Source organism: Anopheles ziemanni, chromosome 2 (genome assembly GCF_943734765.1).
Source record: "Anopheles ziemanni chromosome 2, idAnoZiCoDA_A2_x.2, whole genome shotgun sequence".
Classification (NCBI taxonomy): Eukaryota; Metazoa; Arthropoda; class Insecta; order Diptera; family Culicidae; genus Anopheles; species Anopheles ziemanni.
Window position 1 is genome coordinate 6,971,310 of NC_080705.1, and position 15,581 is coordinate 6,986,890.

General features: G+C 46.1%; 3 protein-coding genes across 3 annotated transcripts; all 3 read left to right on the forward strand.

Annotated features, from left to right (window-relative positions):
* The first annotated feature begins 941 nt into the window (after positions 1–941).
* LOC131290739 (thioredoxin reductase-like selenoprotein T homolog CG3887) lies at positions 942–2,153 on the forward strand. The gene is made up of 3 exons (XM_058319912.1): positions 942–1,117; positions 1,220–1,508; positions 1,585–2,153. Exons 1-3 carry the CDS (start codon positions 951–953, stop codon positions 1,744–1,746), a joined length of 618 nt encoding a protein of 205 aa, XP_058175895.1. The 5' UTR covers positions 942–950; the 3' UTR covers positions 1,747–2,153.
* Positions 2,154–4,130: 1,977 nt separating this feature from the next.
* Positions 4,131–9,974, forward strand: LOC131290044 (SPRY domain-containing SOCS box protein 3). The gene is made up of 3 exons (XM_058319462.1): positions 4,131–4,771; positions 9,388–9,646; positions 9,717–9,974. The coding sequence occupies exons 1-3, from the start codon at positions 4,131–4,133 to the stop codon at positions 9,972–9,974; spliced, it is 1,158 nt and encodes a 385-aa protein (XP_058175445.1).
* Positions 9,975–13,296: 3,322 nt separating this feature from the next.
* On the forward strand, positions 13,297–15,272 carry LOC131290660 (DEAD box protein 52 homolog). Its single transcript, XM_058319859.1, has 4 exons — positions 13,297–13,380; positions 13,443–14,239; positions 14,306–14,950; positions 15,029–15,272. Exons 1-4 carry the CDS (start codon positions 13,297–13,299, stop codon positions 15,270–15,272), a joined length of 1,770 nt encoding a protein of 589 aa, XP_058175842.1.
* The last annotated feature ends 309 nt before the right edge of the window (positions 15,273–15,581 follow it).

Consider the following 15,581-nt stretch of genomic DNA (forward strand, 5'->3'; position numbering starts at 1 on the left):
GCGTTATCGATAGGAAAGTGCTCGCATCCTTCCCCGGAGGATATGAGGACGCTTATATTTAAATGTGCCATCACCGTGCGCTGGAGGTGCAGTTTTCCCTCGTTAAAATAGGAGCGAGGCTAGAGATTTTGATTCCTTCTTACGTCGATAAGTCGTTCGGTAGATACGATCCAAAGTAATCGCTAATCGCTGTGTTCTAATAACAAAACTGCCATAACGATCCTATCTGTATAAAAACGCTGCACACACAGAAGCACCCGGAAATCCCTTAAACAGTAAACTTACCTTGTGGTGATAGACATGAGATAGCTTCTATTTCCCCAAAAATGCAGACATCCTTCCTCTGTCCCAGTCGTGTTGATCATCCGTGTAACATTCTTGTAGGTTTCTAATCATACGTGTCACACAGCAGGAATACTTTCGTTCCCACATTTAACTGTAACAGCTTTATAAAAGGGAGAAACAAACGAGAAAGCAGTCAAAACCAATGAAACGAATATGTAAGCGAATTATTCGATTAATAAAAATACCAAACCGTACCAGCCTTTTGGTGTGCTTTTGTTTTGATCCGGAAATGCGTTGTTGCTGCATACATGTAATTACGACCATCGCACACGAACACTGAACAAAGATTCCGTGGATATCTGATATACTTTGAAAATAAGAAGGGATTTCTACTAGCATAACTAGTTTAACTAAGTATAGTTTTGTACGCAAACATTTCTTTTGTTTACACAAACTAACCGTTGTTTTCATATAAACATCAAGGTTTGCACAACTTCAGCTCTCGAAACCTTGTTGACTGTCACATGCCAAGCTGTCAGATGTTCGGAATCCTGCACTTAATTCTAATCAGCAGCAGCAACATAAAATAAAAGTTCCTTCAATTCAGGCTTCTGATAAAAATACGTCACGAGTTTCTATTTATTCAGTGAACTATACGGTAGAACATGTTGCGTACGTTTGTAAGGTCACACTTTAAGCTCCTGGCAGCGGTATATTTGGTATCGGTGCTGGTTGCTCTGGCGCCAGTCAGCAGGGCAGAAAAGGAAATACCCATCACAAAGTTCAGCCAGGATGTGGGGGGATACGGGGCAACGATGACGTTCCTGTACTGGTAAGAAAGTGGCCGTCTAGCGGACGGCACAAATTGTTCCATCGATCGACAGATAATCCTTCTTATTGACGATATGTTGTGTGTTTCCGTGCCGCCGTACAGCTACTCCTGTGGATATCGCAAAGCATTCGACGATTACTATAACATAATCCGCGAGAAGTATCCGGAAATCACGATTCGTGGCTCTAACTATGACCCGTCCGGGTTTAACATGTTGCTATCGAAGGTGATGCTCGTCACGAAGCTGCTGTTGATCATTGTCCTCATGTCAAACTACGACATCGGACGGTACATCGGACACCCGTTTGCCGGCTGGTGGCGGTGGTGCACCAACAACAAGATGTACGCATCGATGATGATCTTTTTCCTCGGAAATACACTTGAAGCACAGGTAACATAGACCTACCCTCCGATTGGACACTGGAACGTAATCGAATCTCATGTTTAACTTCTCTGCTATCCCGTAGCTCATATCATCCGGAGCGTTTGAGATCGCACTGAACGATGTGCCGGTGTGGTCGAAGCTAGAAACAGGCCGGTTTCCAGCCCCGAACGAAATGTTTCAAATCATCGATAGTCACCTACAATTTGCCAACAAAATTGAACCAAATCCAGATTTCGTAAAATAAGCCGACGTTTGTCCGTAACAGATACTCATTTCTACCTTTCAATATCTCAGTTTTTATCCTATAATATCCTGCATTTGTTTTATGCTTCCGATTCCATAAATTGTACGAAACGCAAGTTTTTCAGTTTAAGTGTTATCCCATTGATTGTTTTCAACAAAGTTATCCGTCGGATATCTGTAAATGATTTGATTGATGTTGTTTCTCTTCTCGCGATTGAACAAAGCATGGCGTAAGCCAAGTGCAAGAATGACTAAATTTATGCAAAATCTTCTAACCACACCCAGTGAATACAATAAGGATCGGAAATCGAACTGTAGTAGGCTAGTTATATGGCAATCTATTCAACGGGGTGGAACGGTAAAATCTGAATTATGGTGTGGTTGAATTGAATGAATAAAATACCAATATTATAAATATTGCTTTGTATTTCATTTCGGGACATTCGAACCTCCTTAGCAACCAAATCCTACATCCTTACGAAGGATTTGTGCATTCTGCAAAGCTTGTGTATCACACTGTGCAATGGCTCTATCAATCTCTTTCTATCATATCTCTTTTCCCGCTCTAGCATTTCCATTACAACAAGTCTTTCACTGTAATCAAAACTTTCCTTTGCACAACTCCCGGCGTGGATTGCAACCCTCCTTCATCGTTTCTTTTTAACCGTAATACGCACACGCACACATACACGGACATGAGGCGGAAGTAGGAAAAAACGGAAAGCAATCACCGTCGTCCTTTTGGACGGGCGGGTATGTGTGTGCGTACTTAATACACATGTTCTGTTTACATACCCTTTTTCCAAAACAAATCCTTCTCGTCGGGCTCGTGTACATTGTATGATTGTGTATGTGTGCCTAGGAGTTTTCCTCCCAACAGTTCTCCTCTTATCCTTACACAATCAACATGACATGACAATCGTTGTGCTGCTGACAAGTGCGGAAAAAGGGATCGATAGCCTGAGGAACGGGAAAACCACCCTCTTCTTGCATGCTCGAAACGCTGGGGGGAGGGTGGTAGATGAAGGGAAATTGGACTCGTCCGTCCCTTTAACTTACCCGAGTGTTGGTGCCACTGTGCCGGAATTGTATGGTAACTTTTCCCGACACGAACACCAGTGAACTGCGTGTGCGAAATAGAAAAAACACACCCCCGACGGTAATGTTCTTCTGTAGCCTTTTTAGGGGGGATCCGCTAGCAGTTCAAACTTCAGTCGTTTCGAGGGTGACAATGCATACGGTTCCTTTCCGCACGGATCCAGGAGCTCTCTAGACGAGCCGGAAACTGTGAACCACCCAGTCGGTGGTTGTGTTTTTGGTTTTTCCTAACAGAAGTTGAAGATCTAAATAGTTTGCTTAAATCTTCAAAAGTGTTGAGAAGTCCTGTGTTTGCATCCATTTCCTGGCATCACAAACCATGCCAGACTGCTTTGTCACCATTGCACGACTTCTTGGGTGTCGAATCAACAGCGCTACAATGCGCCGTCGCAGTTTGGGAAGCGAGTAGCGGAAAAGAAGGCCGTGCTTTTCCTTCCACTCGCAGGCAGTTGGGTTGATTGGTAATTTTCGCTGCGGAAAATTCACAAGCGAAAACGTCCGTTGTTTCGGAGCAAACATCGTATCCGAACTAGAAATTGTGATGCCAGTGCGGTGGCCACAGTGCGATCGATTGAGAATGTGCAGCTTCTACGGTGAACCACCCTTTGCTGTCCGGGGATCGAAGTCGTCGTGAGGCGCACCACCAAAAGCAGTAGAAAACTGTGAACCCTCTCCATATAGTAGACTTGCCGTGTGCCAGATTGTGTAGTTCCGGAAGTGCTTTGTGTTGATACCACTACGGTATTCCTGGGACGGATTTGTCCTTCGTTGTGGCCCTGAGGGCCCAGAGGGGAAAGGGGTAGTGGGGAGCGCGAAAAGAAGTCCAAAGAAAACTGTCCGTATGACTTTGCTACTGGTGTTGCTGTTTCTAAAGAACATTTGCGTCTTTCTGAACAAACTGGTCCTGCGGTGCTACAACTCGTTCCTGATTCACCCGAACCGCGGCCATCTGGAGGGCAAGCACGGCCACGGGTACCATCGTGGAGGAGGAGGTGGCTCAGGCGGCGGCGGTGGAGGTGGTGCGGGCGGTGGTGGCCATAGTGGGTACGGCAGTGGGCTCAGTGTGCGACCGCGCCGTACGCGACGAAACCGTGCGGAACAGATGCTGAACCGGGACGCTGGCGCTGGCGTGTATGGTGATTCCAGGGCGCAGTACTACAATCACTACTAGTGGGTGGCGAGTGCGAGGAGAGGAAGCTAGGGTAGGAGCGACAACAAGAAGAAGGAACCATTACTCACCTCAGTGGCACACGGCCCCACCAGCAGGGGGTGGTGTCCGGAGAATGCATGTCTTCTAGACCGCCGTCACCGCGTTCGCTAAGGTCCCTCAGAGGGCGCTGCGTCCCGACGCTGCGTGGCAGTTCCGGCTTTACGGGAAACGTCGGCCACGACAACGACGAGCTCATGACGATCAACGAGAACCGCAACGTCGGTGGAGGGGGTGGGAGTGGGAATGCGGGCGGCAACGAGGCCTCCGATGGCAATGAGTCCGAGTCGTCGCACGCCAACTCCTCCATTTCCGTCTCTTCCGTCTCCTCGACGTCCTCGTCGGCCTCCTCCACAACCAGCTCGACGTCCGGGTCGGAAGGTGCTCCATCGGATCCTTCATCCCTGCTCCACGGTGAGCCGGGACGTCATCCAATGGATGCCAGCAGCTCGTGCAATGCCTGCAGCTCGCTGGTGCTGGACAACAACCACCCGTTCCCGCACGAACACGACCGCCCCCTGATGAACGGGTGCGAGGACATGTGGAGCTGGAACAAGCGGGACCGCTCGAAGGAGGTGTGGCTCAGCCGGTCCGACAACCGGCGGGTGTACTTCCACCCGAACTGGAGCAAGGGCACGGCCGGTATCCGGGGCACGCGGGTGCTCAACAACGGGCGCTACTACTGGGAAATCAGCCTGACACAGCGCGTCTTCGGCACAAGGTAAGCCAACCATCTTCCTGTCCTATCCACCCTTTCGCCGTGAATCGATATAACGCACGACATCCGGTGGGGGAAAGCCTGTTATCAATGCATTGCGTACATTTGATGTGTATGTGTGTAAGTACCTTCTATCCCTGCGCACGTCCATCATGAATCAGTCGGAAGCAACCACCGTCCGGAGTATTTCTGCCTCGGACGAGTCCTTCCCAAGTCCTCCCGGATGTATAATAGCTGCGTGGTCGAAGGAAGTGAAGCATTTTGCCTCACAAATACCACCACCGAACAGAGCCGGCTGCCATCCACAACCTAATGCGTGTCAAGTTGGTAACCAACGTGAAAAGTAGGTTGCTGCGTTTCGGTTGTTATGCACAACCGAAAAGAGGGTGGCAAAGTGAGCGGGAAGAAAGATGCAGATACGAAGGGTTTGGCATGGAAAGAGCGAGAGAACACAATGCCGCGAGCGCTCTTATGCCGCCGACCACCCTTATCAGCATACGACAACCAGGCAGGCAGAGATATGGCAGGTTCTTATCACTACAAATTCATCGAGAAAACAATATCCAGGGAAAACTTGTCTCAGGCTGCCAGTCTCCGTACAACAGTTGCATATCCATTGTCCTTTCGATTCCTGCCTTTGTCATCGAGAGTATTCGTGGCTCTTTGTTGTCCGGTTGTTATGTCGACGGGAGTTTATGGTGTGTCTTTTTCTTCTAATTGGTATTTCGCAAACACCACGGACCTACTAAACACCGGCCCCATTGATGATTGTATGGAGCGGTCACGAAATAGGAACTGTGGGCTGCGCTATCGTCCGGAGACATCTGTCTGCCAAGTTGTTGCTCGTTTGCGGATCAGAAATTGTTGATTCTCCACTCGCCTGCTGCGGTTGTTTACAATGGTAGTATTATAGCCATTGTTCCAAATATTCGTGCCTATATCATCAACCATGCCTTTCTTTGTCAGTCAGAAAAGTATAAGGATTTGTACTGAAATGTCGAGCTAGCCTTGGGAATAAACAATAGGAATTGTACGGTACATGTCGCGAAAAGACAGGCCATCGCAGGAATGCACAAATTTCTCACATTCGGCTGTTTTTGTCACGCAACTTCAGGAATCTGGTACCGAGCAGGATATTCAGAACTTTGCGATCCGGAATTTTGATTGGATTTTCTACCCCCAACTTCCTGCGCCGGCAGGACTTACGGGACTATAATACACTCGCAGATGACGTGGAGACGAACGTTCTGTCTATTAATAAGGACTACGCAGCGTGTTTGTTCTTCTTTTGTACTGACGAATAGAGAGGAAAGGGCATAAAATATATTTTATCTACGTCTGGATCATATTCCCAAACAAGGATGAGGAGCGAATAAGGGAAACGTAAGCCGTGGGTGGCCCGTAATTTATCATAATCAAATGTCAATTCACACCTACCGACGGGAGTTGGACATCGATTCCTGGAGATCCCATCAAAGGGCAGCATTGTGTATTTTGGACATAAAAACAATATTCCCTCCTTTTCTTCTCTGCTGTTTTTATTCGAACGAAGGACGGATGCCTTTAAGAAAAATATTCTTCCCTTACTTCCCGAACGAAACTGTAATCGATTTGTCAACCGGAAAGTTGTCGTTTCCGATCGAAACGGTTCGATCGGTCGGGAGTGTTTCCTTTAACTTCCGGTAGATTTTGTTTTCCACCCCGTCTGTGGCGTTGGTGGTGGTGGTTTAGCACTTTCCAGACGCTCTAATTGACGCTATAAATCGTTGTACGTTTTCCCCCCTTTTAGTCTCCCACTGCTTCACCTATCTGTTGTAAATACATCGATGCAATGGCCGCAAAGTTGTGTTCCCCATCCTTAGCAAAGATCGTGTCTGTCCACGAGAACAGTGGACCGTAATTTGTAACGCTATCGATCGTCAGAAGCTTCCAGTAGTCTTTTTTTTGTGGTTATAGATAAATTATTTACCTCACGTAAATCGCATTGTAATGGCTCCTCCAAATTTCGTTCTCCAAAACTCATTGTTCGTACGAGTTGAGCAAAAATAGACCCGACGCTCGCGGCATAGTAGGCATTTAAAAAGTTCATTTTGATTTAAAACCTTTATCGCGGAAGCTCAACTTCATACCAGAAGTAAAAACCACCTTCCGTAACACCTCCATAAAAGCACATCACGTGTAGATTCGCCATAATTGCCGGTTTGCGATTGGGGCCCTCCGAAGTGTTGTGCAATCGAGACGTCCTTGGGAGTTACGATGCCTAAAAAAAAAATGGGCAAAAGTTAAACATCCACCACGAGGTAATGTAGGAGGAATGTTGTTCCTCCCTTTCCTTGTTTTGTGCTTCATTCATTTTATCGTTCTAGAGCCATGCCGGTGGCACCAGTTTTTCCGGCGAACTTTCCCGCTTTCCCAACAACAACAAAAGGTTGGAGGAGGAAATTGTGCTGACTTTTAGCATTTTCCAGAACCCTGTTGGTGGTCTCTGTTGGGAATTGATGGAGGTAAAGGGTATGCCGAGAGAGGAAATAATAGAGTGGAAAATAAAAACGGTGTATGCTTATTTTTTCTGTAACGAAAAAATTTCTTCTTACTAATGTTATGTCTCAAAAAAGGACACACATTTCTATGATAAATTTGAAAGCAACCTCAATGCATTTTTTCGGGGCAAAGTATGTGAATCGGGGATGCAAGATTATTAATTTATTTTCACTTTCCCCAAAACACCCCTCGCGAAATGTCTTTTGCACAATCAGTCGATAGCGTCACGACAATGAGGATCCCATTTTCCGCTTTCCTTCCCATTTCGACGTCGACGAGTGTCCTCGACAATCCACCGGGCGCTGATGAGGGTGGGGGTTAATATAATTTTTAATTAAAATTACGACATTTTTGCCAACCCCACTTCCCCGCGCTTCCACTTGAAACCGTCTCGGCCGATGGAGGCGACTAAAATAACAATCTGTCTGCACCATCATCCGACCTGGCCCTCTGCTTGGACGTGCCTCACACAGACAGATACAGCTACAGTCGGGAAAATTCTCGTTGGTTACTTTTTTCTCCCCCCGGTTGAACGCAGCATGTCCGCGTGTGGTTTTTACCGTCGTTCGGGCCATTTTTGGGGAAGGGCCTCTTTTGTTCTCCGGACACGAACGTCTTGAAGATTTTATACCGGTACCGGAAACGTTGATTGGAAAGTTTTGTCTGAAGTGTCCTCGCAACGGAAAAGGTAAAGGCGGGTTCGGGGTGGGAGAACCCCGCGGGAAAGAGGCCTTTTATTCATCGCTCTATTAAACGGAAATTAGTCGATGGTCTGCCCCTAAAGCCCCTACCGGATCCAAAGGTTTGCCGGTGGCAATCTCCCGGACGTTTGGGGAGCATCGACTTTTCTCACTTTCCGTCCACCTTCGTGTGTCGTTCGTTGCGTTCCGGTGGATTTTCGGCCGATAAAACCAGGCGGGTCTTCGGAAATGGGTATATTAAGGAACAGTTTTAGCATTTTGTTTATTAATAAGTAACGTGCCCCCATTGAGAGATCGGGTCGTTGAAAGTTTCGGGCAATGGGCATGTCCCTTGCGCATAATTGAACTGAAGTATGGCGGCAGAGATTTAGCAGGCCTCTGCTTGTGGCTCCAAACCACCCAGCGGACATTTTAAACAAGACGACAAAGAGAGCAACCCGCAAAACCGGGCGGTTCAGAAATCTTCACCCTTGAATTAATTATTCCAAATGGGTTTGTTCGGTTTGAACAGAAGGAACCGAAGAGGGAAAAGTAAAGATGGTGCACCGGATGGAAAATGAACAACGACGGCGACGACGACGACGGCGATGTAAAACATACCGTAGCTTGTGCCCTTCCTACCCCTCACCCTTTGGGGGGTCGATCCCTTTCACTTATCTAAATGCAGATTTATGGTGAAAACGCAAACGGGATTGCAAATGGCGGATGAAGTCTAACCAGCGCAGGCAACATTTTGGACCTTCGATCGGAGGAACGTACATCATCCCCATGGTGAAGGTGTGTCCTTTCGCCATCGTGCGTGGAAAGGAGGTGGTAAACCCGCCTCCCAGCCCAGAAGGAGCTATTTTGTTCATTGGCAGGGGCCGGTGGTCGGTATATTTATCTCGACCGGCAAATCACGGCACGGCATTACCCACGGATGTACGTGATGTTTGCATTTCCACCGTTGAAAGGCGTGCGGTTTACGTATTCCTTTCAGCCAGCTGAACCCCTCCTCCCCCGGGTGGACAGGATAAGGTTTGTTTTATGGCGAATTTGAAACGGTATGCTTGGCGCATGCAATTGCCCGGCTTTGCCACCCTGGGGAGCTTTCATTCGCATTTAAATCCAGTTTTATTTGTATCAACGAATCGATAAAATGACGTATGGTTTTAAATTATCATACCATGTGAATTAATTGGATATAGTCAAAGAATTGTCCGAACGGAAGATCCAACCAAATGCTTTACATTTTATTATTCGATCAATGAAAGGGAACCTTTCTTCTCTTCTATACTTATTTTGCTTGGCATTTGATGTCAAGTCTAAGAAAATTTTAGGCAGTTTGATCCTCTTACTCAATGGGTTTTCCCGTTATCCTTCTCTTGTCCACCGTAGCATGATGTTCGGGATTGGTACAAAGAAGGCCCGCCTGCACGTCAACATGTTCACCAACCTGCTCGGGGAAGATCGGAACGGTTGGGGTCTCTCGCATAAGGGACTCCTGTGGCACGGTGGCGTCGCCCGGAACTACACCAAGCGCTTCAAGGAGAACCAACCGACCAAAATTGGGCTCCTCTTCGATGGCATCGCGGGCACGCTTACGTACTACAAGGACGACGTCTGTCTGGGGATTGCCTTCCGGGGTCTGAACGAGGTAAGTGACACACGTACCCCCCTCCCAGTCGATGGGGTGTTTAACGAGTGCTTTCATGCATCACACACAGGTCAGGGAACCACTCTATCCGATCGTCTGCTCGACGGCCGCCAAAACCGAGATGCTGCTGTCCGAGACGCGGCGGGACTTTGTCAACCTGCAGGATCGCTGCCGGGCGATCATCATCAAGCACGTGAACACGCGGGAAAAGCTGGACCGGCTCGCCCTGCCGTACTTCATCAAGAATTACCTTTCCGAGGCGGTCACCGAGAGCAATACGCAGGTCACGCCGCTCGAGCTGCACCTCATCGATCAGTATCTGTACTGAATCTTCGGGCCGGAGTCCTGAAGTATGCCTGCGACAGTATCAGTAGTTCAATTTCGTTCATCTATTTCTATGTTTGCGCTCCCTTTTACCGGAGTCCCATTTCGTTCGTTTGAGTCGTTGTTTTGTTGTAAGGCCCCGCGGGATCCGGGCCGCTTTGGTACCGAGTTTTCCTTTTGATTTGTTGGTGCTATGGAGCTTCATCTAGAAATTCGTGTACGAACATCGTTGTCAAATCACAGTAAAGTTTATGCCACTAAAGAGGGAAACTGTTTGAAGCATATGTACATCAAACATTCCTCAACGTCAGCATCTCGTTCCTTAACAAGAAACCATAGTGTGCAGGTTCGTTTGAGTTTCTATTCCATGTATTCTTCTCACAAGTGCAAGTGTTTAAATTATTTTACTATTACATTGTAAACGGATAAAAGCGAAAGCTTCGGCACAAAAAACGTGCAGTCTCACGTGTTGCGTGTGCCGCGTGGCGAGTAACATTCTAGTCATTCTAGTCGACAAACTGCCACCACCGAGAAGGTCCACCAAGCCATCAAAACGGTTGTAGATTGTTGGACTGTGGTTCTCTGGTGGTAGATGAGAAGATGAGTAGGGAATTTAATATGGAACAATTCTAGTCAGCAGCTAGTCCTCTAGGAAGGTTAAGTGAGGTAGGGTAGCTTTTTGCGTTCTGGTAGTCGGAGGTAGTCAACGCAATAGTATCATCAACCGAGGACACGTTTTGGGTATAAAAGTATAGCCGTGCCTCCTGTAGGGTTCGAAAGCATTCAACCGGGCGCGTTGGTTGGCAAAGCTGCTGCTAAAGTACTACATTCTAGCTGCTATTTGTTCGCAATACCTGTACATAATTCTTTGCAGCTGCATTTACGAGTCAGTGGGACAATTTGGAGGTTTGCCTGGTGTGGAGGACAACATTCGTAAACCTTCGAAAAGTAGCGTTAGGTCATTGCCATAATGTTGGTGTGAATGTAATTTTAAGTAAGGGTTTGCCTGAGGAATGTGATCGAGTGGAGAGAACATGGACACAGTAGAATTGTCCGATGCGTGAACGGGGGAAGCAAGTCATTCGCATTGTTACGCTAGCATAAGTTGCGATTTATCGCTTTCTCTTGTCGTTGATTTGTTCTTTTTGGCAACTTTAAGATTATCGATACTTTATATGTTTCTCTAGATGTTTTGTTATTTGATCAATGTCTACAGGCTTTAGTTACCTATTTCTTTTATCGTTGCTACAATATAATACTTACACTATTTTTAATGAATTCATTTTAACCATTCAAAGCGTGACATGTTTCCGGTATGAATGTGCGGATCAAAATTTGGTGAAAGATAAATTCGGTAGATTTAAAAAAAAAAACCTCTGTCGTAAGAAGAAAACCTAGTCAGTAACGAACGAATGATACCAAACTGCCCTTTCGTTGAAGTATATTTTTGAGTTTCAAAATTTTTAAACGGGACACGATTTGACACCGGCCGGGTCTAGTTGCACCCTTTGATTTTGGTGTCCTTGTGGTCCTTCCGAGGACGACGGGGTCAGCATGATAAGGGAATCAGTGGGACCCGGTACGACGGATCGTCCCAACGGAGCACAAATGTAAACTATGAATTTTGGAATTTAAGAGAAAAAATTTAACAGAAATAATAAGCAACTAATTCGGGTACCTTCGAAAGGTGTGTAGGCAAAATTAATATAGTAATAGCAGGTGTAGCACAAGCAGCATGTTGATGGTAAGCAGGGATACGATAGACCACGAGGGTGTACAGAGACATTCCGAGGAGCTGCGGAACGGCGGAAAGTTCAATACTTGGGGAGGTCTTTTCGAGTGCTGCGTGCTAGTTTGGATAAGAGAGCTCTCACCCCTAGTGGATGTATTTGGCAACCGGTTTAAGGCGAAAATCCTCCACAAAATCGTACCGAATGATTGGCGTTGAACTATTGGGTGAAGGTGTGTGACCGTTTGTGGGTGCTTGTGGTTAGGAATGGTCGCGAGTGTGAGTGTGTGTGTGTGTGTGTGTGTTGATATGATTGATGCAAAAGCTAAGGAAGTCTTTTGAAAACCTCCACAATTATGTTTTGCAATTTATGATAGACTAGGAGTAGTAATGTGGTGTCCCTACCTATTGTTTCATACACTCTCTACCAACTTTTGTTGTTTGTGCAGCATTCAGGATAATGGGCAATGTTTGCTTCCTTTTTGCTGTTTTAATAGAAACAAATCGACCATTCCACCGAGCGTTGGTCGGTATAAAATGCGCACACATAAAACATAATTTAATGATTTTCCTGCTCCCCCAATACATAGTCCAACAATAACAACCACATCACTATTTAAAAAAAACGAAAATAATTAGCCCTAATAAACGAACCTTGAGGAAAATAGAGTGTAAATTTAAACAGTAAAAGTACGCAAAACAACCCACGCTCACAAGTGGGATTGCACTAAACGAATACATGTCTATTTAATGGAAACTGCAGCGAAGAGATATGTTCATTTCATTCCTTAACTTACTGCGTGATTGAGGTATGAAATCTATAGGCTTTCTTTTAATCGATAAATTCATGTAATATAAGTAATAACATATATTTCATCTTTCAAGAAATCAACATTTGGATCTCTTCGGGACAGGGTAAAAAAGAAAAAAACGATTAATTTTCTGTTTCCGGTTCCGTTGTTTGTGGTGAAACGGAGAGAATATCTTGTTGTGCCGGCTCTAGGCTAGACTATAGTATTCCATTTTTTCTCTCCACCAACGGAATCGATAGGCCAATCGAATGTGCAATAGCAAAATGAATGCATAAACAATTGTATTAATTGGGTAAGGCGTTTAGTTCGAAAACAAATAACCTTTCATTTGCAGCGAATACAGTTGCGAGAGGCTTAGGGCTGTAGGAAGCATACGCGAAAGTATTTGTGCATAGGTTAGAGAATGATCTTGCCCGCATCGTGATCATGGTAAAAGCGACACGTGGTCAAATGCGTGAGTGGAAAAACGAATAGTTTGCTTTTTACTTCTATAAAATGTGTATGATCAGGAATGGAAAAGCTAACGAAAACAGTAAAATATAATAAGTGGTGAACTGAAGTATCAAACATGGGCTTTTATTGAGGTTGATGTACCGAAAGATGTACCGATCAGTATGAACGGTTGTTTTGAAAGTCGCTATAGCCACTTTTAAGGTTGATACAACAGTATGACTTTCTACAAACCTTTACATGTCGGCTAACGTTACGTCAAAAATTGTAAACAACAACAATTCACCGTGCCCGGCACACGTGTGTTTCAGAAAGTGTTTAGTAGCGGGATAAAAATGATAAAAACTAACGATATATTCCGCAAGCTCACTTGCGGGGCAAAGTTTTCCAATAAAAATAGGCCACCACCCAAGCGCAAGGTACGCAAACCGTCGCCATTTCACAACAACACGTTGTTCACTTCCTCTGTTTGGTGTTTCAGCTAGAGGTTACCCCAGAAGTGGTACCGCCTCCGTTGTCCAACATTAAGGTCCGGATAAAGCAAGAAAAGCTAGACCCGGATGAATCGACGTACCACGAAACACCGACCAACACTTCTGAATTGGAAGATGTTGATATCAAGAGCGAAGCTTCCGAATCGGAAAATGTTGATATCAAGAGCGAGATTCCGACACCGGTGCTGGATAAGCCCAAAAAGAAGAAAATCAAAGAAATGTCACCGGAAAAGTTTGAACGAGTTATGCGCGCACGCTTAAACCGGATTCGTAACATTCACAAAATCACTATAAAAAAGTCTGCAAATTGTTCGGAGGCACCGAATCCGATTGAAACCTTCGATGAGCTTGCGACACGCTTTAGCTGTTCCAACCAGCTGGTCAGCAACGTGAAGGCTTGTTACAGCAAACCGACACCGGTGCAGATGCAAGCCATCCCGACCCTGCTTGAAGGCCTCTCGCTTCATGCCTGTGCCCCGACCGGATCCGGAAAGACGGCCGCATTCCTCATTCCGATCTTGCACCATCTGAAGGAACATCTAAAGTGTGGCTTTCGGGCGCTCATCATTTGTCCTACGCGGGAGTTGGCGAAGCAGACGCAGCGGGAGGCTTTAAGGCTTGGGGATGAATTGAACATACGAACGCACGTGATTGGGACGGTGGACGATCGGTGGAAGTGTGACTACAGTTTCAGCGGTGGTCGCAACTACGACATTTTGGTCACGACACCGAATCGGATTTGCTATCTTCTGGCACAAAATCCTCCCCGAATCGATTTAAGCAAGTAAGTACGAAGAAACCCGTTGTTTTGGAGGGTTCTAATAAAACCAATTTTGGGTGCATATTTTAGCATCCAGTGGATCGTCGTGGATGAAGCGGACAAGCTGTTCGAGGACTCGAAAAACTCTTTCCGTGAACAACTTGACACGGTGTTGAGTGCGTGTAACAACCCGAGCAAAACGTTGGCCCTCTTCAGTGCAACGCAAACAGGCGACGTCAACAAATGGGTCGCTCAAAATATCCCCGATCGGGTGCGGTTCTGCATCGGCATGATGAACGGAGCGGTCGATCTGGTCGAACAGCAGCTACTCTTCACCGGCACCGAGGGAGGAAAGCTACTAGCCTTCCGGGATATGGTAGCACAAGGCCTGAACCCACCGGTGCTGGTGTTCGTACAGAGCAAGGACCGTGCCCAACAGCTGTTCACCGAACTCCTGTACGATGGGTTGAATGTGGACGTCATACATGCCGATCGTAGCCAGCAGGAACGAGATAACGTGGTGCGGGCATTCCGTGAGGGTAAAATATGGATCCTGATCTGCACGGAGCTGATGAGCCGTGGAATCGATTTCAAGGGAGTGAATTTGGTCATCAATTACGACTTTCCTCCGTCAACCATCTCGTACGTGCATCGCGTTGGCCGAACGGGTCGTGCGGGACGGCCCGGGAAGGCGGTGACCTACTTCACCAAGGATGATACTACGAATTTAAAAGCGTACGTTCGCCGTTCTTCCTTTGCGAAGGTGTTCAAAAATAACCTGTTCTGTGTTTTATGTCCCTCTCCCCCATGCAGCATAGCAATGCTTATCAAACAGGCTGGCGGTGATGTACCGGAGTATATGTTAAAGTTGAACCACGGATCCCAGCGGAAGCGGGAAGAGCTGGCACGGAAAGCACCGAAACGAGCCACCATTCGCACACTTCCCGCGTTCGAGCTGCAGAAGTTGCAACGAAACAAAAAGTTCGTTGCACATACTAAAGGTAAAAGAAATATGCACCGAAAATATGGTGATCAGCATCGAGAGAACTCGGAATAGAGCGAAATGAAACTGACGGTTGAAACGTTAAGCTGAAAATGGAAAATATTATAAATTAAAAATAAGACACACTTCTTTGCATCGCTGTTTGTTTTCTGAATAAATGCAATAAACAACAAAAATGTGCTATGATTCGGTTTTTCATGCAACTTTAAGGAGAATTCAAACATAATCAAGCTCATAAAAATAATTCTAGTTTTATAAAAAGCATAATTCAATCAAATGAAGATATGAGATTGCTCACCTTTATGTAACAATCTTGAAAAGAGAAAAGAGAAAATGACAAACGTACAAAAGAGAAATAGCAGA

Excerpts from the sequence above, each read along its gene's own strand:
- LOC131290660 (XM_058319859.1), top strand. The coding sequence starts at position 13,297 with ATGATAAAAACTAACGATATATTCCGCAAGCTCACTTGCGGGGCAAAG. Across the intron at positions 14,240-14,305 it reads CCCCGAATCGATTTAAGCAA|CATCCAGTGGATCGTCGTGG; the intron begins GTAAGTACGAAG and ends TGCATATTTTAG. Across the intron at positions 14,951-15,028 it reads GATACTACGAATTTAAAAGC|CATAGCAATGCTTATCAAAC; the intron begins GTACGTTCGCCG and ends TCCCCCATGCAG.
- LOC131290044 (XM_058319462.1), top strand. The coding sequence starts at position 4,131 with ATGTCTTCTAGACCGCCGTCACCGCGTTCGCTAAGGTCCCTCAGAGGG. Across the intron at positions 4,772-9,387 it reads CAGCGCGTCTTCGGCACAAG|CATGATGTTCGGGATTGGTA; the intron begins GTAAGCCAACCA and ends TGTCCACCGTAG. Across the intron at positions 9,647-9,716 it reads CCTTCCGGGGTCTGAACGAG|GTCAGGGAACCACTCTATCC; the intron begins GTAAGTGACACA and ends CATCACACACAG.
- LOC131290739 (XM_058319912.1), top strand. The coding sequence starts at position 951 with ATGTTGCGTACGTTTGTAAGGTCACACTTTAAGCTCCTGGCAGCGGTA. Across the intron at positions 1,118-1,219 it reads ACGATGACGTTCCTGTACTG|CTACTCCTGTGGATATCGCA; the intron begins GTAAGAAAGTGG and ends GCCGCCGTACAG. Across the intron at positions 1,509-1,584 it reads GAAATACACTTGAAGCACAG|CTCATATCATCCGGAGCGTT; the intron begins GTAACATAGACC and ends GCTATCCCGTAG.